This window comes from Phoxinus phoxinus, assembly GCF_949152265.1.
Source record: "Phoxinus phoxinus genome assembly, chromosome: 9".
In the NCBI taxonomy this organism is placed as follows: Eukaryota; Metazoa; Chordata; class Actinopteri; order Cypriniformes; family Leuciscidae; genus Phoxinus; species Phoxinus phoxinus.
In genome coordinates this window covers 12,106,318-12,132,323 of record NC_136884.1, presented here as the reverse complement: position 1 = coordinate 12,132,323, position 26,006 = coordinate 12,106,318, and the positions used below count along the sequence as shown (strand labels likewise).

At 38.4% G+C, this 26,006-nt stretch overlaps 1 protein-coding gene across 3 annotated transcripts in view; it reads left to right on the top strand.

The window, feature by feature from the left end:
• The window catches only part of rap1b (RAP1B, member of RAS oncogene family), a 52,237-nt gene that overhangs the window by 19,695 nt on the left and 6,536 nt on the right, over positions 1 to 26,006 (top strand). For all 3 annotated transcript variants that reach the window (XM_079623665.1, XM_079623667.1, XM_079623666.1), the window contains exons 2-5: positions 12,755 to 12,834; positions 20,052 to 20,120; positions 22,601 to 22,657; positions 25,547 to 25,687. In XM_079623665.1, the coding sequence (XP_079479791.1) occupies positions 12,778 to 12,834; positions 20,052 to 20,120; positions 22,601 to 22,657; positions 25,547 to 25,687 (324 nt within the window). In that variant the 5' untranslated portion in view covers positions 12,755 to 12,777. The remainder of the gene's footprint in view (positions 1 to 12,754; positions 12,835 to 20,051; positions 20,121 to 22,600; positions 22,658 to 25,546; positions 25,688 to 26,006) is intronic.

Here is a 26,006-nt window from a genome sequence, read left to right as displayed (position 1 = left end):
TATCACAGTTTCCACAAAACAGTTTTCAACATTGATAATGATTTAAAAAAAAATCTTGACCACCCAATCAGCATATTAGAATGATTACTGAATGACCAATTTGACACTGAAGACGAGTAATGATGCTGAAATAAATGACATTTTAAAATCTATTCAAATACAAAAGTTATTTTAAATTGAAATAATATTTCACAATACTATTACTGTTTTTACTGTACTACTTTTTAGAGACTTCTTTCAAAAACATTGAAAATTATTATCGACCTCAAACTTTTTTTGTATTTTCATTCTTTTTTGCTTCAATAATATGAGTGACTATTATTTATGCTTAATGAAAGAAGTAAAATTAATTAAAAATCAAGGTAAATAGGCATATTTTCAACACAATTTCTCTAAATGAACATAAAATGATTTAGCATCAGTATAACAATACTGTAATAATAATTAACATTATCTACATGCATATAACTCAGGGACTTCTATGAACATTTTCGAGTGATGATAAAAATGAATCATGAAATCAGTTGATTCGTTGAAATGGAGAGTCTGAAAAAGCAGTGTTTAAATGATTCAAACTTCCCAACCCAGTGTTAAATAAGAGATGCTGTTTAAATGTTATTATACTTATGTATATGTTAATGTCTTATGCTTATGAGCATTAAAGCCATAGCAATTATTCATTATGTTTTTTTACTTGTATATCGGCAACAAAATCATTGTGAATATACCGTAATTATTTGATATATCTCCCAGCCCAAATTGGAACCCACAAGCATGCGTTGGCCAATAAAGTAATCGTTTATTATTGCCAGCATGACTTGTTCTGCATATAGTGGCCTTTCTCATCTCTGTGTATTGCATCAATTAATCACACTTAAGCTGATAGGATTCATTGCTCTGTGGTTCAGGTTCAGTAGGGTTAATGTGTGTGGGTTTTTATTTGCCTATAATGGATTATTCTCCCATCAGACGTGTGCGTTTTGACATAACACGTTTGCAATTGCCATCTGAGTAATGACAGAGCAGTGAACTCTGACCCAAAACCACCTCGTGGCCCAAAACCCTGCTAAGTCATTGAATTTTGATGGAGAAAATTGTGCAATAACTTACTTAAGGCAGGTATGCACTCAACGTTAGGTCTTATGGCTCCTGGGAAACGTTTGTTTCTGTGAAGTGCTTATTTCTGTCCAGTCAAACTGAAAGCAGTATCTCTCCATGTGTCTTTTGGATGCAAGTTTTTTAGAGCCATACACATATTATTACAAACTCTGTGTAGCGCTACTAGTGCACTCTATGTGTTCTGACACGCAGGAGTGGATTTTGCCATTGGGTCCATGATTCCATTCTCATTTCCGTGACTTCCAGCATAGTTTGTTCAATCATCTTCTGGTATCCACAAACAATGAAGTGCTGGTGCCTTAATCCTGTTAGGATGGTTGGAGTAATTCCCATCCATCAGAAAGATTATCCAATAACGCAGTCTGGGAAGAGGTTGGGCGCCGCCTGACTGCTCACTACTAGACACGATGTGCATGCATCGTTTTTTTAAATATCTGAGTTTTACATTGATCCTTAAGGGGCTTTCACGGTGACAGCGATTGTGCAGCAATAAAGCCAAGACAATAAATTCCAAATGAAGTTATCTGGCAGAGACTGTTGATGATGCAGTTCAATTTAAACGAACCTCATGACATTTTACATCCTAAATCAACTCTGTCTTGTCATAAAAAGATCATATCAAGGATATCGTAACAAATCTACTGTCATTTTTTTCTTGCTGTATCACCTCATCCAAAATACTTGATTCAGAAGTTATAAACATGTTCCTCATAGAAGAACAGTTGTCAAATCAATGTATTTGTGAATCACATTTTAAATGAGTTTTTGATGAAAAATGTATAGATCCGGACAAAGTACACAAGCATCCTGTCATTGACCCATTAAAACGACTACTGGCTACCAAAAGTGATTTAATCACCATCTGAATGCTCTTCTATGAAAAAGCGGCTTTTAAATGCACATGCTGTGTCTGTGCATGGGTTAAATTACCCTCCCTTCTTGAATTTTAGTATTTGTGAGTCATAGATTAGTCTTGTGACTGTCAGAGATCTTGTCTTTGCATATGATTTATGGATACTGTGTGTTCCTCCTCCTCCTCCTCTCTGGCTCGGGGAATCATGCCAGGATCTCTGCGGCCTGATCGTGCCTCACTGAGAAATGACAAATGATGGTTGAGAGGTTGAGGTGAGTCCTGGGAATGGGCCAAAGGGGCGATGGGGCTGCAGGTCATTGAAACTCCCCTAAACCCCCGTTGAGCCATATGTTTCTGTCTGAATGAGCAGAGTGCAATATCTCACTCTGACACCAGGCTTGACCCATTTGTCATTCAGTTCCAACGTGTATGGATGATGTTGCATCTCCATACCCATTTAAAAAGCACCAGTGTGGACAAATTAAAGAATGGCCTCTTTAGATGATGGACACAACCTTGGGATGTTACCTTTGATAGGGAATGTACAAGGTAACCGATTGCTTGTTAGGTGTTCTGGGAGTCTGTATGGCCCTGGACTTGTCATGGGAAGGCTGTTTGTAAAACCTCCCGAAATTATGTGTGAACGAACGCAAATGCTTTGAGCTATACCAGGCAGACTGGAAACTGTTGCGGGGCAGTTGTGGCCTAATGGTTAAAATTCTGTCAATGCAGGGAAGCGTTGTGTTGTGGAAAATTTGGTCAATGGCGGGAAAAGAGTTAAAGTGTGTTTCTGGCTTTAAAGTGTGACCACAATGTGCTCCCTTCATAGAAGGCCTGTGCACTTTGGTGGGAAGGTTTTGAGCAAATCGTTTGTTAATTGAAAGACTTTGTGGCTGTGGAGCGTACCTGGACTGATGCCAATACCCCTTCCTTCTTTTTTTGGCACTGTGATGTCATTTTCTCCTCCCTTTTTCTTATCTATGGCTTCGAAAAGTGTGTTCCATGGCATTATGTGACGCTTCTTTTTGCCTGATCAATTCTTGGGCACTCTTGAGGCAGTGCCATCACACCTGGGGTGTAGAAGCAGCTGTGTTGATTTAACAGCTGGGCCCACCCGACTTTCATTAAAAGGGCGTTCTTTAACCCTTTACGAGAGCGGGCGAGAGGGTTAATAGCTCCGGATGGCACAGAAGGGGGTCTTTTTATGTTCAAATGCAACTTGGCAGTGGAGTTGCCTCTCGTGTATCTCCACTCCCAGTGGGGATTCACTTTGACTAATTGCTACCCAAAAGAAACAGAGAAGTCTGACAAAAATGGAACAGTGGTGCTGATTTAAATAGACTAACCTGAGCTATTGATGCAGAGGTAGAGAGAAAGACAGAGTGCCAGGGCGTTATTGATTCAGTATCAGAGTTGATGGCGTTTCTAGGGTGTTATTAGGCTTACAGTAGCTAGAGCATTTACAGTATTGCTAAGCCTCGCTTTACCACACAGTTTTTGTGTGTTGTGTGGCCCGTCAGAATGAAACCTGAGATTTACTGCTACCTCATCCCCGTTCGGTCCCAAAACTGTGGCCATTTTTAGGCTTGTTATAAGTTGGGCAGTGAGTCACCGTGTGTGTTTGCATGCCTTCTTTCTTACACTGCTATGCAAAGGCTGCTGCATCACTTCGCATTGAAATGTCAGGCGGTGCTTTAACTAATGGAAATCTGTTTAGCAACATCGTGAGACATTGCAATGCTTGGTTAGAATATTTCACATTTCAATTGAAGACCTGTAATGTCCGTTTCTAACAAGGCGTAATATAACACATTTCAAGTTCACTACACTGAAAGAAAGCAGAATACTGCGATAGCAACAATGTCACAGGCAATTGGAATATATTTGATGTTTGATATATGATATTTGACCGATGAGATTTCCCTGTGGGTACATGGGTCTACTTTCAAGTTCATAAAAGTTGACTAATAATATTATAACATGACATAACAAATGTCATTAAACATGACAAATAAAGACTTGACTTGACTTGACTTGACTTGATAAAGGCAGCAGTAGTTTTGTAGCTTGTTGTTGTGGGAGCGTAGCTTATCGTTAAACTCCTATTTAACCATTTGTTTCCAGTGTCATAGTGTCAAATCAGGCATGCTTGTGGACTATTAACTAGATTGTCATTTTTGCACAAAGTGTGCGCCCTGCAGGGATAGTACTTAAAACACTTCACTCTCTCCAGCCGTCTGCCAGAGCCCGAACTCATGAACGTCACAGACATTGCGGCTGGCTAACGCAGACTTTTTCCAGCGCTCGCATGCCGAAATGAATTTGGCTGAGATGAAGTCTTTGAGGTTTGAAATGTGAGAACTCAGACCATCTCTCCCCCACCTCAGTGCTGTTCAGCTTCACATTCACAGCCATCGCTGCTGCTTTGCTCTGAATATGACGCTTACCGTCTCCTGCTCGCAGCCGTGGAAAGATCTCATTCTCGCTGACTCCTGGTGTCTATAGCCTGCCAGTTTGTGTTTACACCTTAGCCTGCCTCCGGGTGAAAGATGCCACCATCTCTCAAGTGGAGATAAACTCGTTCTTCTCTTTTTCCAGTGTTGATTAGTCCTTTTTCGGATTGTAATCTGCTCCATGAACTCCATGACCTTTGCACTTCCTACAGGAATGAGCATTTGCTGTCTTCCTTATGTTGCATTGCATTTAACTTGTGACTTTATATTGAACGCCTGAACGAATGTGGTCATGTGGATCGTCATGTGAAAGGTTCTTCTTAAAGGGATGGTTGACCCAAAAATGAAAATCATTTATTTATGTAGTTCCCAAACACATGCGATGATGTTGTTTTTTGAAAGTATATTTAAAAATAAAATAAGTGACCTAGTGACCACAGGCTGTCAAGCCACAAATGCATGATAAATCTCTACAATATAAGTTATTGGCATGCTCATTTCCTCTATTGTTACATAATACTCACTTAAACTTAATCTTTGAAAAGACTAATAATTAAAAAACAAATTTGATTTATGCTGTACATTTGATACAGAGATTCCTAAATTCACTTGAAGCATGTGATTGTTTTTGGCGTTATATTATTAATTTATTCAGACAAAGTAGTAGTAGACCATTTATTGGTCATTGGCCATGAAAATAATTACCAGCTCATCTGTCTTGGCCAAAATTTGAATGTTATTGCATTTTTGTTTGTTCCTCACATTTGGTTTGCTCCCTTTTTATAAGATGTATGGGTTGTATGGATTACGTTTATGGGTTACGTTTATTTTTTGTAGTTTTTCCCCAAACCTTGACAGTCTCTGATCACTATGCATGGAATGGAACAAAATCTATGTAAAGGTGCAAAATTTGTATTAAGACATTATTATTATTTTCCTAATAGTACTTGTTTTCCATGGAAAATATGACCGCATACAGTCAATAATGACAATTTTAATTTTGTCTTTTTTATTTATAAATTATTCCTTTAAGAAGAACATATGTAATGGCCACAATACCTAATCAGGAATGTCGTAAAACCAAGATAGCACCCTTTTCTTCTATTTAACACATCTTTTTTTCCTCAAGTCCTTTCAGAGGGACTGTGCTCTGGTTTATAAACCTCTTGTGTTCTGTTGCCAGTAGGTTTGTGCGCCAGCGTTAGAAGAAGGCTAACAGCAGCATGTTGTAACGCTGATACAGCCCTTTCCAGCACAGTCTCCAGCGATTAGAATATTGCCCTGACGGCCGACCTGCAAGTTCAGAGCAAGACTGTTGATTCGTTCCGTTCCACATTTCAGTCTCCCTCACCTTAGCACACGAAATATTAGTCAAATAGGCTGATTCGTCATTTAGACGCTGGTGTCTGAAGGATGACCGTGAGCCGTTTCATCCTTCTGTGCTTGATTTAACAGGCCTTTTACTTTACTACACCTGTAGCAACATATAAGGTCATCTTAAGCCAAAATGGCTATCTTTTTTTGCAAAGATCTGAGATTAAGTAAGATGCATTGCTAGCATATACTTTGTAGGTCATAAACAAAGCGTTGCAGAGATATTATCTGCATACTCTGTCTGTATTGTGCCCTACTGTATGTGGATTAATTCAGAGATCTGAATGCTCTGCTTGGCAATGCTAATTGGACTCAATTAAAATGACTTATCTAGATGACCATTCTCTTGCGTTCCAGTACTTTTAGGTTATTAGTTACTAGAGCTGCAAATGCCATACTCATAATATTTGCAGTATTTTATACACAATACCGCTTCAGGATACAGTTTGATTTGTGTGATTGGTTGACCCACATCTTGAGACCTCAATTACACGTCAGGTTTCATGTATGTTAGTGTGTGTTTTTTTCTCTATCAAGCTGTTTGTGAATCTAAAAAGAAGGTTATGCTTGTCCTTAAAACCCTTTTAATGGTTTTAAGTAGCTCAACACCATGTTTGCGGGTCTTAGAGGCAGAATCCACTCACCACAGAATCACTTTCACTATGATGCTGCTGAGTCTCTGACACCCTCTTGACCTTTTCTGAGGACAACCTGAGGTTCAGCCATTAGCACGAGTGCTGCTCTTCCTCCCCTGTCGCTGTGTGTAGTACAGTCAGACAGAAGGATGCTTTGCCAAAACATGGGTGGAAAGATTGTTCGTCTCTCTCTTCCTCATTTAGGGCTCTTGAGGCTTTTGAGTGTGGATGACAGGTGCCCAAACGATAAGTGGCTTCCCTGTTTTGAAGCCTTTGTGAGCACTATCTTCTGATTCCGATTTCTCTGTATCCGTCAAGTGCTGAAAAGTCAAAATCTAAAAGAAAGAAAATATTTTTAGAGACAAAAAGGCCCAACTACTGAGACATTTTTCTGATAAATGAGTCAGAGATAACCTGTTAGAAGTCATTTTAAGCCTTGGCCTTGATGGCAATTTTGTTTTTCCTGTCAAAAGCTCTTCAGTTTGTTTCTTACCCTTAACTTGCAGGTTCACTGAGCAGGTGTTTTCTATTCATTGTCCATGAAAGCTGTGGTGTGGTAGGCTTGCACAGAGGATTGTGGGATTGACAGCGAAGTGAAGCAGGTGGCGAGACTGTCAAAAAGTAAACAATTGATTTACTTTGTAAAATTGAGAGGCAAAATACACCTGGCAGCAGCCAATCACTGAGAGGCCAATCTGCTCTTAAATCAGATATTCGTGTTCCTGGCAAACCCATAATTATGTTCATATTATGGTTGTAATTTGATAAATGGCCCAGACAAAAATTATACTCTATTTGTTCAAAATTAAAAAATAAACATTTAAAAACTAAAATCAATTGTTTTTTTTAATGCTACAAGTGAATTCAGGCATCATAACATGATAGCGTACAGTGTAAAAATTTATATTAAGGAGATTTGCCGAAAATTACATTAAACGGCATTATTAAATTAATGTTTTAAAGATTAACTTTAAGTGAGTGTTAGATGATGGCAAGGATATATATATGTGGTTTGACAGCCTTTCTATGCGAAAGCCACATTTACGCCCAAGTTCGAATGCTTAGCATGGCCACACACACACTTAAGCTGAGGAGATAAAGTGTTAGGTAGACACAATATAAAACATAATAATAATGTTATAAATTATCCGATATATATAAAAAATATGTTTTTTGCCTTTAAATGTATACAATAAAAAAATTTTATATCGGACTTAAAACATTATTATTATGTTTTATATTGTCTCTACACTCTACACTTTTTATCTCCTCAGCTTAAGTGTGTGTGTGGCCATGCTAAGCATTCTACCTTGGGCGTAAATGTGGCTTTTGTCACGCATAGAAAGGCTGTCAAACCACATAGATAAACATTTACATATGGCTTCCACACTTGCATACGCTCATTTGTACATGAATTCTCTTGTTTACCTAGCCTATCCGACTTCTATTGTTCTTTACTTAATTAATGTCTTTATTCACATGTAAAAATGACAATAGTATACTTAGCTTAAGTCTTTTAAGGAAGTATTTTTTTGTTTCCAAAAGTGTATCTAGGTCATTAGCATGCTGAAACTCCAAACCTTAGTCATCATTTAGAGGAAGATCTGAAGCGTTTGCTCTCTCTCTGTTTTGGTTCCTTCATCACTGCGAAAATCCTCTTACACAGCGTCATGGGATCTTTCTTGGTTAATTACTAGAGAGGAAGCACTGTAGGAGAGAGATCAGTTCACTGCCACAATGGCTTGTGCAGATCAATGTGCCTGTTAATTTTTCAACACGGTGTAGAGGAGACGTGTTAGAGAGCATGTGCGTGTTAGGAAACTCACATTTTGTGGAGATTCCCATCAGAACTGCTTTAGGAATCATCTACGACCTTCTAAATAAAAACAAATCATATTTGATTTGGGAGGGTCAGAGGTTAGGATGAGTTTAGGTCACGTCGTGGGTCAAGTAAGTCACTCATTTGTTCAAGCCCTGTCTTCCTCTGAGTCAGCTTACACAGTGCTGGGTGAACTGAGATATTTTGAGCTGAACTTGTCATCACTTGACTTTATAGCTCAGAAGAGGCGTGGTGTCAAAGGGGAGGATATGAGAAATCAAGTACTATTTCCTGTCATAATCCACCCTGTCATGTGTTTCACCACTCTTGCTTAAATATGACCATCGAGAGCTGCTCATCTACACACCCCGAACTTCCACAATCAATGTTACACTTACCACAGGGTTCAGCAGCTCAGTGTTGGTTTGATGCGCTGATACAACATCACTGCTGTTTCTGTGAATTACAATCATGACTCAAGCTGAAATTCTCATTTACAAAGTAGGCTACTTGCAGCACGTAAAGATAGTTTGTATAAAGCCAGATCATTAAGTTCATCTTGCTTATCTGCTCATTACTCCAACCGCTTCTGTGCTCACTAAAAAAATGGAAATTCTGTCTTGATTTAAGGCCCGTTCACACCAAGAACGATTTCCAAATGTTCTATAATGATAACTATATTGGCGTTCGCACCAACGGACGATAGGCTAATGTTCTGTTTATTCTAAGCGTGCACTCCATTTTTGACATCTGTTGCTTTAAATGTTCGAGCTCTTAAAAATCGGGTGAATTCTGATTGGCTGTCAGTCTTTTCATTGGTCATCAGGTGGAAAAGGTTATTCTGAATGTGATTCCAAGGATATCGTTCCTCTGTTGTCGTTAGAGTTGTAGAGCGTTTATTGAAACTTTATTGTTATCGTTAGCCTAGCGTTCTGGTCCTTGGTGTGAATGGGCCTTTACCATTTCATGTCGTTCCAAACTCATATGACTTCATTTCTTCAGCAGATCACAAAATATCGAGACTCAATTTAACTCTTTTATGACTCAATGTTTCCCCGCATTAATGGAATATTCCGGCTTTCCGCGTTTTCACTGTTATATAGTAGGGGCCACTATTTTGCATATTCTGAATGAGTACAGAATCTCTGGATCAAAACATAGGCAAAAAAGGAGCAGAAACAAGTGATAAAAGCATTGCTTATGCACGTTGTAGACTTTTTTAACACTATTTTCTCAGCTTTTTGTTCAAAATGTTGCTTTTTAACTCAACTTACCCACATTCAAGTATTGATATTTTTTTATTGTTGTTTTAGAACCGAGGCTCTGTTCTTTCTTTTGATATATTGCATGTCCCGATATTTATACAACAAAATATTCTGAGGGCCACGCTGGAGGTGGCTGGCGAGTTAATAAATCACCCAAGAGTGTCAAAGAAAAAGGTCCACACGGCTCGCTGATCATTTTCCAAACGGTCTGGCCTGTTTTGGTAAAAACAACCCAGCATTTCAGCAATTTTACAGTAAAATCATGGTGGCCACTAGCTCTCCTGTTGCCATTCGATGCTCTTACACCAGTCCAGTAGCTGGCAGAAATGGTCAGTACTTTGCTAACGGCTATTAAAATGACCAGAAAATAATGGCAGATTACTGCCACCTACTGGACTGGAGTGTCAGACTGGATATTTTTCCTGCACATTTCTTGTTTAATATCAAAGAGTAGCAGCTGCAATCATTTTTTTTATCACCTGGCAAATTATATAAGTGACCAAAAATGATGTAGACTTGCACTAAAGAATCTTTTTCCTTCGAACTTCTTGTTTAATATCGAAGAGTACTACTGTAGTTTTCTGTTGATCTTATTTCAGCTACCAACTTGTGTAGTCACTAGTAGTGTATATGAACCACTGACGAAGAATTAGGTCTCTGGAGGTTGCATTTCCTTTTATATTTGCGTTTGCATATCTCCAGACTATATATATATTGTGGGTTTATAATAAAAAAAAATTCTGCAGACACATTCAATCCCTCACACCTATTACCAATCCAGAATGGCCCTGAATGCTGCAATAAAGATGATTTCACAGCGATCTCTCCTTCCCACAAACCCAGATTCCCCTGCTTCTGTGATGCAAGCCTGTAAATCCCTGGTGCCTGAGGGCTTCATTGACAACCAAAAGCATATGTGGAATGCATATTTGAAGATCAAATCAGACTTTTGCCTTACGAAATGTGCATTTCTGTTCCAAATAGACTAATTCACTCTGTTGTCGAGAATTATATAGAAGCAGTTGGTTTGACCCAAACAACCGCTGTTTTTCTGGGCTTTTCTGTTGATCTCATTTCAGCTACCAACTTGTGTAGTCACTAGTAGTGTATATGAACCACATGTGACGAAGAATTTGGTCTCCGGAGGTTGCATTTCCTTTTAGATTTGCGTTTGGATATCTCCAGACTGACAAATACAACGATACATCAGTTTAAAAGATGTTTTCCATTTAAACGCCGTATTCCCATATTGATAGAGCGTCTTATTCTATCAGCCTCACATTTCCACACAATTCTTCTCTCCCTCCTGCTCCGTCTCCCATTCCCTCAGTCCTTTGCCAATGTAAATGGAAAGCAGAGCATTAGATGACAGCGGAGGATTTGTTCTTCAGCACGGGTCTGCTGGCACTGATCTGTTGCTGAGAATGGAGTGCAGTGGAATGGGGCAGTTCAGTCCGTCTCAGGCGCTCTTGTGTCTATTGCATTAGATGTAAGTGGTAATCTCTTCTATCGGAGCGTGGTCTCACAGTCAGTCTGGCTCCAGATTCAGCAGTCATGCCCACTAAAACCTGGCAGATCTGTTAGATCTGTTGGATCTGGTATGTGCCTCCTGTTTTTCCCTGTAAACTCATTCCACTCGTAGTCTGCTCTGTGCTCTCAAGCTTGGGTGGAATGAGGGATATTGTTTGTATTTTTCACATATATTTATGGTTCAAGCATATGAACTGTGCATGGGGTCACAGTGGTTGACTAGTCATCCGACAACTGATGCTACGTGAGGATCGATCCTCTCGAAACCGCGTCAGTATCGCAAGCATTTACACTCATTTTCACATTTACACCTGTGTGTCTTAATCATTGAGACAAGAATGTTACTGACAGGGTCAAAAACAGGTTGCAAGATGGAGTTTGAAATACGCTTGTCCAGTGGATAATTTTTTTTCCTTTTCCCCCACACAGTACAGCTGGCACAGCCATACACATCCAGGCGGACATGTTTGACTGTTGCCATGTGTTTCACATTGTTTTTCAGCACCTCACCTTTTATAAATGTGTCCCGTGACCTCTGCATTTTCTTCAAATCAGTCGCGTTTGACTGTTTTTGGGTGTATGAGTAAACGCCCCCTGAGAAATGTTTCCAGCTGGGGTCAAGTGACTCCAAAAATGCAAGCTTGTTTTGTACGTTGTTGGTTTCTGAGATGTGTCAGCCTCAAACTCAGTTGATAATGTAATTGAAGTATGTGTTGCATTCTCAAGGTTGCCACAAGTAACGCTATTGCGAAATTGCAAAATTTCAAAACTTTTGGAAAACAGTTTTCAAACAAATTTTCTAAACCATCTGCCATTGGTTGGCCACACATAACACAAAACGATGCCATTGGTTGTTCCAATGTTGCTATGTCTGAGCCGTCAGGATTTTCAAACAATCAATGTTGGCTTTAGGTTTGTTACCACCACAGCAATACGAGTTCACGTTGAGTCTTTGCTCACATTGACCACGCATTCATAAATGCTTTTGTATACGTAAAGAGTTTTTGTGACCCAAGCTACCGCACATTCGTATACTATGTCTGTTAGTCATTTTATTACTCTAAGTGTTGCATGAGATAGCTGAGGAGTGAGAGAGACAGAAAGACCCAAGAGACAGGGTGTGGAGCAGTTCACATCTGTCTATGTGTGTGTGTGTGAACGATGTGTGTAATTTATCTGAGATCTATGTCAACCCAACCACACTGCTCTTGTTCCCCTGTCTTCCTGCAGAGAAGGAAATGGCATGAACGCACATCTTTGCGACCTCAAACCAAACACCTTCATGGGCAGTGCACACTTACGCGATTGACAATCCCTTTGAGGTGTTATAAATGCAAAAGCTGAAGTTGACACATAATAATTGTGAACTTTACATTATAGTCTTAATTAATGAGTGGGCAGGAGTCTTGAGGGTGCAGTTCAGATTAGATACTCAGCTTTATAGCAATTTCACGCTGGAGGACTTCTGATAACTCTGAACTTGAGGGCTGACCACAGGTTTAAATCTACTTTGTTGCTTGATTGACTACGGCTCTCAGCTTCAGGTTATCCGTTGAAGTCCTTTTCATGAACTTTTTTTTGTGTTTAAAAGTTTAAAAGAAAGTCAATAATCAACTGAATAAGCTTTGAGTAACTTAGCTACTTGTAGGAAATTCTGACTGACGAAATTGATAGTTACCATCTTTTTTGTCTTGTTTCTTCCTCAGGTAGTTAACGGACACACTGCACAATGCGTGAATACAAGTTAGTAGTCCTTGGATCAGGAGGTGTCGGCAAGTCTGCGCTGGTAAGTGGAGCGCCAACCTTCCCTGCTTCCTTTCTTTATCTCTCTTAATGCTCCTTTCTTCTGTACATTACATTTTCATGTTCGTTCATAGGCATCTTACAACCTGGCCCTAATCTTTCTAGACCATAAAAATAATTTAAGTGGTGAATGCTAAGGTTCTTCCATCACAATTTTTTGTGAGTCCAACTCAACAAGGATCTCAAAATCAAGAAATTGATTCTAGGGCTGTCACAATATACCGATGTTGACAATAACCACGTTATTTAAAAAATGTAATATTGATATTGTGTTAAAGCTACATCAGTATCTTGTTGACACTCCAACATAGTAGTAGGCGGTACTGCAACTTTACGCTTGTTGCCACTTGTCATAAAATGGAAAGAAGACGATGATGCAATGTGCAGCTACTACTGCCGCATGAAATCATGTCAGTGAAGATGACGGGTAAAAGCAAGACACTGTCACTCAGAAAAGTTTGCTCACCATGAGTCGCCAGTGTTGAACTCTATTGTACGCCATAAAAAAGACTGCAGGAAGTGCGGTTCAACAGTAAGTCCTTTTTGAATGCTTTTGCATTGGTTATGGTTACAAACTGTAGTCTAACTCGTATTTTGAGCGTGATTAATTGGCCAAAAAAGTAAAAACACAGACACACACACTCACACACACAAAAAAGATAATTAAAGACGAATGTTCTGATAGTATCATTTATTTATAGATATTGTGACAGTATCATTATCATGAATTCTTTTAGCCATGATAATGAAATGATAGTGAAAATCAGATATTCTGACAGCCCTGATTCAGTCTAACTGTATATCATTGTATTTGTCTTTGGTTGAGATGTTCAAAGAATAGTTCACCCAAAAATGACAGTTCTGTGATCACTAATTTTCTCTCATGTCATTCCAAACCTGTACGATTTTATTTGTTCTGTGGAACATAAAATATGTGTTTTAAATGTTTTTTTTTTAAGAACCCCATTTACTTTTAAGGTATGGACAAAAACTGTTCTTCAAAATATCTTCCTTTGTATTCCACAGAAACCAAATCACATAGGCTACTGTAGGTTTGGAACGACTTTCGACATCCCTTTAATCCTTATGAATTTGTCTTGCCTTTTATGGCTCCTCCATTTCACCATATATAACAAATTACATCCTACATTGTGGAAAAAAAACATGTATCATCCTAACTGTTGAAGAATTAGTTTCCTCATCTGAAAGAGCTGCTGTTCTTTGCCGTCCTGCATCCCTGGAGAACATCTGTCTCCAATCAGGTCGTTAAAGGTTGTGAGAACTAAACTGGCCTCTGGTTGGTTGCGATGCCCTTTCTGAGCCACTCAAACATCACATAGCTGAGTCACGGAAACGGCGAAACGACTGCGCCTCAGTCCATTGGCATTTTCTATTCAGTCAGCATAATATATGTCAGAATAGCATTGTGAAACCACAAATAGTTCGGCAGCTCCTCTTCAGAAATTCAATGGGTCAGAATGACAAAACCCTGTGGAAAATGTCTGCTGCTAGCCGAGAATATTAGGCTTAAATTTCCACATTTACCCTGCTGTTTAAAAACAGAGCATGTTTGCTCATGAATTATCTCTTATCATTAAGGTCACCGTTTGCTTCCTTAGCTCGTTAGCATGCTAGCACTCCGCATGTAATGCCGAACGTCCCGCTGACACCACTTTGACCTAGTTTGTTCCATTCCAGTGAACTCAAATGGCTCACCCATTGGAGAGCAGCCACAATGGCCCGACCCACTCACCTCGGGGCCCAACAAAGAGCCCATTGCCTGTATGTGTGCCACAGGGTGTGAGAACCATCCACCTCCATCCACTTCCCTCTCGGCGCAGACCTCTTTCAGCGTAAAGCACATAGACTTTTATTGTCCATTAACTCTAATTGGAGCACTATGGATGGGTCTGGATGAAATGGGCCACGCAGAGTTAATCGTGTTGTAAATGCATTCACATTAAGCTCCTGTCCTGCTCCATGCAGACAACGGGAAAGAGACAGGTCTGTAAAAATCAGATCATTACTATGCGGGGTCAGCTTGGTGTCCTGTAATGGAGCTGTATAGACTACAACAGCGGTCGCCCACTTTATAAATGCCCTGCAAATCTGCCAGAAAAACAAATACAGGTCTTACTGAAATGAATTAACTACTTGTCCCGTAAAGAATGGTACATTATGTATTCAAATCACTTGTGTCTTTTTAAACTCTGTGTTCTATTGCGCTGCATGTTTCAAATTTTGATTATGACATTCACATAATTGTCTGATTCAAATGAAAGCAGTTTAGAAATTCACAATTTATTCTTAAACTGTGCACATTAATGTCAAGTACATAGTGTGTTGTTGTTTGTTTCGATGAATTAAAATGTATTCCTACTATTCATGTTAGTTTAATATACAATACCACCAGGGCTTGACATTTGCTCACCAGCCACTGTGGCTAGTGGTTTTCCAAAGTTACTAGCCACTCAGCATTTTCACTGGCCCAAATTTTGACATCGATACGATGTGAAAAAAAACTGCCATATAGATATTTTTTATTTTATCTCATAATTTTCCAGCAGGTATATTTTCTGCTGTCACTTTAAGACCTGAAACACAGACCCATTATTCTGTTACTCATGCGTTTTCTTTCTCACGTTATGTTCACTTAAAACATGCGTTTACTCACGAATACTCACCAAGACATTAGTTTTGACATTTTTTGACATTATTTTGTGTGTATTTGACTGTCACAGTCACACACCACTGCTGAAAGCCGGGTTGGCAGGTGTTAATGTCAAGCACTGCATACTACCATTTAAAGATTTGGGGTTAGTAAGATGGTTATTTTTTTTTAAAGAAGAAATGAACACTTCTATTCAGCAAGGACGCATTAAACAGTAGAGTGACACTGTGAAAATAAAGACATTTATAAAGTTGCAAAATATTTATGTTTCAAATAAATTCTGTAACTGTTGATGAACGTTTTATTCATCAAAGAATCCTGAAAAAAATGTATCTGATTTCCAAAAAAATGAACAAGCACAACTGTTTTCAACATGCATATCCGCATATTAGAATGATTTCTGAAGGATCATGTGACACCGACGACTGTAATGATGTCTGAAAATTCAGCTTTGCAATCACTAAAATAAATGACATTTTAAGATATAGTAATATAGAAAACAGTTATTTTGAATTTAAATATTTTACATTATTATTACAGTGGTTTTTTTTACTGTTTTTTATTTGAGAAATATTTGAACCGCTCAGAGATCATGTTTGGTCCGTCTTGAAAAGTTATCATTCACTACAAATGAATGTATCCTTGACATTTAAATAGGGCGTTTACTTTCAGAACAATGCTTTTAGTGACTGTTGTGCTCTCTGACAATTCAGTAATGAAACAGCACAACATATAGTTAGTTACCGTAGCTAAAGTTCGCTTACACAGTTAAAGAACAGTAAGAAGTTAACCGCACTGTGGTCAGGTGTTAGTTGCTATAAGTAATAGTGTCAACATGTATGACCTAATGGCATGGATTCACCTTTGGTCACCGCGAGTGATTTCTGTGGTCTGGTTTAGAGGTTACTCATATGTTTGTGTGTTCATGCTAGTACTGCACCCTTGACTACAGCAACTAAAACAATAACGAGTAGGGCCGTTCTCAAACATTGACTGGAACTGTGTGTTTTGAGGAACTGTCTTGTCGCCAGGCAACGCCCTGTTCGTCTGTCCGTCAGATGAGTTGAGGTAGTCCAGGGGAGTGCAGATATTCGGACAGGAGCAACAGGGTCAGCTTGTGCTGTAATGATGGATTGCCATAGCTAACACAGAGAGTCCATCTGCCTGCAGGCAGGAGCCGATCCACTCAGATGGGCACCGTGCCGACTTCTGTGTGCCTGAGTGAGACCGCACATGCTAATGTGTTGCTGCTCATCGATAGCCTGAAAACAAAAGGCACCTTTCACCTTCCGCAATAGCTCTCGCATCTCTTTCGCATTTCTGCATATTCAAACTTGGCTTTTATTCAGCAACGATGCATTAAATTGTTTGAAATTGTTCCTTCTATTCTTTTGAACTTCCTATTAACAGTTCCCTCAAAAATATTAAGCAGCACCACTGTTTTCAACATTGATAATAATGATAAATGTTTCTTTAGCAGCAAATTAAGGAAGGATCATGTGACATGGAGTATCAGCTCTGCCATCACAGGAGTAAATTACACTTTAAAATATATTAAAATAGAAGAGAGTTATTTTAAATTGTAAAACTGTTTAATGTTATACTTTTATTTTTGATCAAATAAATGAGCAAAAGAGACTTAAAAAACATGGGGGGGGGGGGGACTTAGTAGTGTATCTATTAAATGTATGCGTTGGTTTGGAATGATTTATTGTAAAAAGTTAACAAATAAATTTGAAATTAATTCATAATGTCTTGATTCTACGTTTATACATTTAACATTACATCCAAAAGTTAATATTTGGTTGAACGGTTTCTTTAAGGGTCTTGATGCAGCAAGTGAAAGTTACGTTCTTTTGTGAGGTGATAAATTGCCCTGTGCTTTTTCAATACCCAAATGAGTTATGTAATGCAATAACAAACCCCTTTTGTTTCTTAATTGTAACAATATAATAAGAGCTTTTTTAATATAAGCATGACCTTTACTAATCCTTTGATACCCCTCCTCTCCACAATATTTGTTGCTTTTTCACTTGAAGTGGCTGCTGAGATATCAGCATGCTGAGCGTGCCTGTGTGCATTTGATCTAATCGCTGCGAGCAGAGCAATGCGCGCGCACACACACACACACACACACTCACTCACACACACACTCCCCTCGTTCACACATCCTCAATGCTTTTTGTTGGAACATTGTAATCAGTGGCCTCCATTGAATTTACATGCCTTGTTTCCACATCTCTCACCATATATGGGATTATTTTTAGCCCACTGTGTGTGTGTGGCTGTGTGTGTATGTGTGTGTGTGTGTGTGTGTGCGCGCAGCAGGCTGTAGTTCAGAGCTACTGTAAGAAACCGAGCCAGAAAGTGTGTGTGCATTAGAGAGGCACTAGTGTAAACCCGCCAGAGAGAATGAGAAACAGAGCTGCAAGATAAAGGACTTAAGAGCATATGTGGCAGCTGACTCTCTTGCACATGGTCTGGTCTGTCTGGAGCACATCAGTTAAACCCTGCTGCATCAGCAGCACACATCACCTCTCCGGGGCCGCTCACAAACCTCGGGCATCCTCAACGCTGACTTAATGCCCCCTAACCCTCCCTTTCCGAAAAAGCACACATGCACAATGTCCCTCCGCAGGTGCTCTGCGGCCCAGCAACCGCCTTGAGGTGGATGGGGCCGATGAAGTGTGAGGAACACCGGGAAGGAGCTCCAACAGCAAGAGATGGTTCACTGCATAGGCAGATAATATAACATAACGACCACTGGAATGCCCTGACGGAAAACTCCGTTTACAATAAACATTCTTTACGGTTTTATCAGTAAACTAGCCACACTCTTGAGTAAAGGGGAAAAGGTGTTTGTGTGTATGCGACATGGACATGTCTTCTTGCCATTCAATGCTGAGACATATGAACACTTTAGTTTAGGGTGTTAAACCCTAATCCTCACTATTAACTATTTGCTTATTAGCATATTACAAGGATATTGGCTGTACTTATAAAGCAAAATATGAATGCCTTATTCTGCATGGCAATATTCTACATTCTTAATCCTACCCAATAACTAAACTTAACACCTTACTAACTATTAATAAGCAGTAATTAGGAGTTTGAGGCAAAAGCCGCATGTGCCTGCATTTTGGTTGCACCACATGACCTTGATTTGGCAGGCAAATGTTTTTCAAATATTGATAAGCAGTAATGCTGATTTTTTTTTTTTTTTTTTTATGTTTACAAAATATATTTTTAATATATTAATGCATTTTTTCTTTATTATAATAAGGACAGTTGTCACCCTAACATTTTTAACATTGGGTGGGTGGGTTGTGGAATAAATCAATAAATCCAGACCAAAAAAAAAGAGCATTTTGCCAATTTTCATTTTGGGTGAACTATCCTTTTCAGATCCATTTTATTCAAGCTATTGACTAGTCTCATCTCGACAGATTTTTACAAAAGACATCATTAGCGCACCGGCACTAATCTAAATTCATCATTATTTCTTCACTCATCTTGTTTGTTTATCTTGATTGCGCATTGAGGCATTAGGTAAACAAATGATCTCTTTCTCACCAGGACAAAGCCTCCTGTATGTGGCTACTGCTTGTACAATGAGATCACTCGTACCTCGTGACTGACATCACCTGCCTTCTTTCTCCCTATCAGTCTCTTCCTCTCCCTCCCATCAGGCGATTGTCTTCCTCCCACAGTTGATCTGCATCTTAATGCTTTTCTGTTGTGTGTGGATCCCTGTCCAAACAGAGCCCTCATTAATGAATCAATCCAGGGTGAAGTGTGCATCAGAAAAAGGATGATCAAAGGTCACCCGAGCCGTGGAGGCCCTGAAGCCCCCGCACCTGTGGGCAGCGCCGCATGATTTTCATATTCTCTGCCACCCCTGCACTTCCTGTGCAGTCACGGCAAAAGCTGACCCCCCTTAATTCGACACAATTATTCTTCAATCGTCTACAATTTACCTCCAACCTCCTATATAAATCGTTCTATATTTAAACCGGTAGTTAAACGCTAGGTAACCAGTCTCCAGGCAACATCGGAATGCTTTCTGATCCTTGACCAGCGAGTGCAGGTTTCTCTCCGGCAGGGGCCAGTTGCATAAACATAGATGTTATGTTAAGACTGTGTCTTAAGAATTAGTATGACCAGGTTATGAACAGTCTTAAAGAAATAAAATGACTAACTTGTAAGACTAGTCTTAGCAGTTTATGCAGCCAGCCCCTGGTCTCTTTCTATGTGAAGTGGACATTCAGTGGCATCATTGACCTTTTCGTATGAGCACCTATGTGGTTTTCAGGGCAGAGGAAACCATAATGACACGCAGTGGCTTGTTTATGTCACAAACAGGCGCAAAACCTCTTAGAGCCTTTCGAATGGAATTTCCCATCAGCCACTGGAAGTGAAAGTGATATTGCACTGTGTCAACATGCTCATGTTTGAGTATCGTAGCGTTTAATGGGCATGTCTTTTTCTCTTTGTTTTTCCCTCTCTTCCTCCCTTCTCTTGCTCTCCAGACTGTTCAATTTGTCCAAGGGATCTTTGTGGAAAAGTATGACCCCACAATAGAAGACTCATACAGAAAGGCAAGTTCTGCATCATTTTTATTGTTTATCAGTTGTCAAACCAATGTTTTTATAAAGGTTTCCAGACTCAAAACCCTATTGAATCTTTTCCTAGACCAACACATGCTGTACAGTTGGCCATTATCTCAATATAGTCTATTATTTTATTTATTTTTGCAGTAAACTCAACCTAATTCTTTTTTTTATATATTTTGTAATCATGAAATAAGTCATACTACTTTTATAATTTAGTGAATTGAGTACTTTATATAATAATAAATAATAATTATGTACATTGTATCAAAAATCTGGATGAGCCATGTGAGCCACCAATGTGTAATAACAATATATACAGTTACATTATACTACAGTGTTGGAGAAAGTTACTTTTAAAAGTAATGCATTGCAATATTGCGTTACTCCCTAAAAAAGTAACTAATTGTGTTACTTAGTTACTTTTTATGGAAAGTTACTTTTTCTCACCTGGGCTTGCTTGCTTGTTTTAGCAACAAACAAACAAAAAATTCAGCTGTCAGTCAATAAATGGGAAAACAAAGTAACTTGCATTACTTATTTGAAAAAGTAACTCAAATATTTTGTTGTAAATTTTAAAGTAATACGTTATTTTACTAGTTACTTGAAAAAGTAATCTGATTACATACCTCGCATTACTTGTAATGCATTACCCACAACACTGAGAATAAATATAATAATGTTATTAGAATTCAAATATAACAGTATACAGTTGCACATCTGTTTAATTCTATATTTATGTCCTAAATTGTTAAACAACAGTTACACCAAACCCAAATGGTGCAGCGCTTTGCATTAAAACTAAATGGCTCCCATTATAATCAATGAAGCCGTCTATAATCAATGAACTGGAAACGCCCATCATCAGCTTTGCAGTGTAGGATATAGTTTTCTGCTTGCGTCAGATTTTTTTTTCAAATCGCACTGCGGGTTTATCATGACAGAATCTCTAACAATTGACACGTTTCTACAGGACGTATTCTGTCCCACCCTAGTAACACGTCAAAGAAATGCTGTGTTTGTGGGATGTCTCATCGACCCTATGCTCAGACTGCTGTGTTCGATGATGTTTATATTTTAATGGCCTCTGTCCAAGGCCCTGAGACAAAGGCCGTATCTAAAAATGAACCTTCACTCAAACAGTAAAAGGAAGTCCCATCTTGACCAGCACCTCCCTTCCTCGCCATTGCTTATGCTGCTGTCCCATGGGCACTTCCTGTAGGCTTACCAGTGTTGACGTACAGTATGAGATTTAATTCCTGTAGATTTTATTCAGTCTATACAGTAGCCTCAAATATATTTGGATATTTTTGGACACTTAAGTCATGCCTAATGTATCTTAAAATATGAATTTAATTATGTTGAATAAGAAAATATCTTTAAAAAAATATAGTTTTTTTTTTAATAAAAATAAAAAATGTGTAGTTCATCACATACAATCAACTTGGATATTTAATTAATTTCAACTTAAATTACATTAAAGCTGCAGTCCGTAACTTTTTTTATGTTCAGAATTTACAAAATGTATATAATAAGCGAGTACATCATGAATCCATTTTCCAAACCGTGTTTTTGTCTTATCCTGAATCGCTTAGTTACACCAATAATAAGTGTTTATATTCGAACTATTTTAGACTGGTATCACTGCGGAGTAGACCAGTACCTGCGTGACTCGTCGTCATAGACGTAAACCGAGAGAAGTAGCTCCGGCTACAATGTTCTTCCGCAAGACACATGCAGTTCTGTTTAGTAACCGCTAGAGTGCCAAAAGTTACGGACTGCAGCTTTAAACTGAATGAGTTGAATCCTGTATAACGAATAAAAAAGTAGAAAATTGCTTAATTTGTCTTGATGAGTTATAGCAATGTTAAAACGCATGTTGTCATAACTTATTGATCATATAATTCTTTACAGTGTACAATCATGTGACATCCAGAAAGTGACTTTTGCCTTAACTTTAAAAAAAGTGACTATTGTTATGTAACTAATTAATGTCTCTTAACTAATTTGAAACATAAAATCATCTTTGTGCAATAATTCATTTATCTATTTTAAATGTGGCTTAGGTGTCCAAATACATTCGTGGAACCACTGTATATAACTAGAATCATTATTAATTATTAATTATACTAATTAATTGATATTTAAATGTCACAAATATGTGGGTAAAAGGACTTTACAATCTGGAAGTGTCATAGTCTTTTTTTGTTGTGTAATAATAAACGCCCATAGCCTCACTTTAAATTAGTGATTCGCACAGAAAGTGTGCTGCCACCTCATTTAGAGACCACAGGAAGTTGGCAGTGCTGGAATGTTCCATATAGAGCTCTGCAGGGGGCGGCAGTGATGAGCGCTCGTATACAGTGCAGGCTCATGTGTCATTAGAGGCTGTTTTTAATGATGCAGCTGACAAAGCCTCTCAGTTTGTTGTTTGTCTCAGATTTTCTGTTGTTTTTCTGTTTTTGCAGCAAGTGGAGGTGGATGGACAGCAGTGTATGTTGGAAATTCTGGATACTGCCGGAACGGTAAGACACTTTGTGATCATACATTTCTTTTATAACTTGCAGATTACCATAAATCTGCAACCTTTTGGTTATAATAAGTATTTGTATGTGTGAAAAGTACTGGTTAATAATTAAATGTACTTCACGTGAGAAATAATTATTCATCTATAGTATTACAGTCACTATTACAGCTTTAGTATTATTATAAGTCAAGTCACCTTTATTTATATAGCGCTTTATACAATACAGATTGTTTCAAAGCAGCTTTGCAGTGATGAACAGGAAAATAATGATTCAATGATGCAAACTGAATTCAATTCTGCTGTAAATCAGTTTTAAAACGACAATAGTAAACAGTCATTATTCAGTTGAAATCAGTTCAGTGTTGATTCAGTTCAGTTCAATAACTTTAAAGTTCATAAATTATGGAATGATTTAAATACATTTATAAAGCAGCTCTGGAGAAAGCAGTGATGTCAATATCCAGCTCAGTTCAGTTATCATCTGATAGCGTCAGTGCAGTCAAATCAATAATATTGCTGAATATTAAGTCTATTAATAATAAATTCATATACATTAATACACAATACATTAAAGCTCACTTTAAATGGGCTGTATTAAATAAATGTATTATGTGTGTATAATACATTTATTTAATAATATATAATATATATTATGTGTATGTGTTTATAAACACATACACATAATACATATATATATATTTGTAATGAGAGCATACATGAAAATAAATATTATTGCTTAAAATCGTATTAATATTGCTAACCCTTATATGATATTGACTTATTTAATTATGAGGAATAATGCGTTTAAAAGTGTGTTTTTTTTACAGTCTATGGTTTAAAGCAAATAAGTTGTTAAATGCTTTTTAGTAAAGTATATTGATCAGCTGATGAGTCAAAAACTGAGCCTTCTAATGAGTTTTCCGCTAGATACTTAATATATATTTATATAAATATTAACATAGATGTAATGATTTTTCATTTTAGTCATACAATTACATTGCAACTAGTGTTTAAATTTCCCCTGACGTCAGAGCCAAGATAAAACCTTGTTTGGTAGCTGCCAGCGTCAGTGCATTAAGTCCATGTCAACTTTTAACCAACAACATGGAGATTAAATACCTAGTTTGAATTCAAAGGTATCAAATATTTAGATTACAGAGGAAACAAAAAATAAAAAAATCTTAATTTTTGTTGTTGGTGAAAATTGCTCAACGTAAAACAATCACACTCATTTTTTTCTCAGATGACGAGAGAGAGAGCTGCTTCTGAGTGTGTGTCATGACTTTATCACAATTGAGTGTGTTACTTGCCCCCGGTCTCCCCCTACTGTAAGCTAAATGATGAATAGCTGCGTACATGTGTATCTTCATGGCCGTCCTCGTCTCATGCAGGTGCAGGAGGTTACGGAGCATTTTAGGTCCCTGTGGGGGATAAGGACATAATTCCAGTTCCACAAGCCCCTGTTTTACAACTCTTGAGTCGTAGTGACAGATGGTGAATGTTGTCCTTGGGCTCTCTGCCCCAGAATGGAGCCATGGTCAAATGAAACGGAGCCAAAGAAGCTGAGATTATTACTGTCAGAGATGTGAGCTACAAATTGGCTGCAGTTTTTGTACAGTAGGATTGGCACTTGCTCTGAAATTATTATTATTAAATCGAGTGCTAGTTGCACTCAAGAACATAATCTTAATTAAATCTTGAAAGTAGGTGAGCTGAATCCACAAAGTCAAGAGTTCAAGGGGAGAGCTAGAGGAAAAATGTACTTAACTTCTCGTGTAATGCCGAACTAACTTACGGCTAGTTCCAGTCAATCTGAATCTGACTCAAATCATACAAGTACCACAGCTATTAAAGAGATAGTTTTTCTTAAAATTAACATTCAGTCATGTTATTCCGAACCCGAATGACTTTATTTCATCTGTGGAGCACAAAAGAAGATGTTTTGAAGAATGTTCACGCTGCTCTTTTTCCTTGTAACGAAAGTAAATGGTGACCCAACATCTATCGATCTCCAAAAAGGATAAAAACATTCTTTATCTGTATTTCGTGGATGTAAGATAGACAGTACAATTTTTTGAGTTTGGATTTGTTGAGAGAAAATCCACACAAACAAAGCTCATGCCCACTCACTGGCACGTTTAATGAGACACTGTTGTGTCCTCTAGAGGGAAAGATCATTATTTCTCCTCCCTAGCCTTCCTACACTACACATATTACACGTTACCTTTGACAACCATTTTCATTCTCCACGGGTTTCAGCGGCTCTGGCCACATTCAGCACACTGACCCAGAGGAAACAAAGCTGCGGAGCTACTGATGTGCCTCTGGCCTCATTAACTTAACAGGACAGGTTCATTCAAAACCGCAATGTGAAAGATGTTCGCAAGTTTATGAATGTCAGTTCTGCATGTGATGGTTCAAAAATGGAGGAGACCCCTCTCTTTTGTTAGTCCAATATACACTACCGTTCAAAAATTTTAATAAATTTGAAAGGGAAATGAAGGGAAGTGTAAATTCATGTTGAGTGAGTGCACAGGGAACACATTTAACCTCATAAACAATCAGTATTTCTTACAACTAATAATATGGTTCATTTAAATCAAGTGATCATTAAAGTCTCATGTTTGTGCTAATGCAAAAAAAAAAATGTTGTACATTGCCTCAGATTTAATAACTACTATTAAACAGTAAAACAGTTTTGTGTAGTTTTTCACAATATGTTGGTATCTTATCAGTTATTTAAATACTGTATCCAGCCGTTTCATGCTCTGCACTCCCTATTAATCTTTTGGAGTGTTTTAGATGTTTTTGTACATTTGTCTGTCAGTACCTCAACTCCTCCGTACACTATCTGAACTCATCCTTGCTCTCTTTCTCTCCCACTCAGGAACAATTCACAGCCATGAGGGACCTGTACATGAAGAACGGCCAGGGCTTCGCACTAGTATACTCCATAACAGCACAGTCCACCTTCAACGACCTGCAGGACTTGAGAGAACAGATTCTGCGGGTCAAAGACACGGATGATGTGAGTCTCCTCTTAATCTTTAAGAAGTCCATCATGTTCGCTTACCCTCGGTGTCTGCTGCCCTGTACCTTTAGCTTCCAGCTTAGCCTGTCGTCAGCACCGGTGTCGTCTTTTTCACACCCACCCTCAGCCCTTATGCTTGCCTTTGTCAATAAGGGTGACCTTTCAGCTGCGAAGAGCCTCGTCTTTGTTGACATAAGGACTGGGTTTTCCCCTCCTTGTCCACCTCTGTCTGTTTGATTCTGGTTGGGAAACCATACCGTTCAGTAGCTGAACTTATAAATGTTTATTTTGCTAGTTTTTTTGGTTTATCATGTTT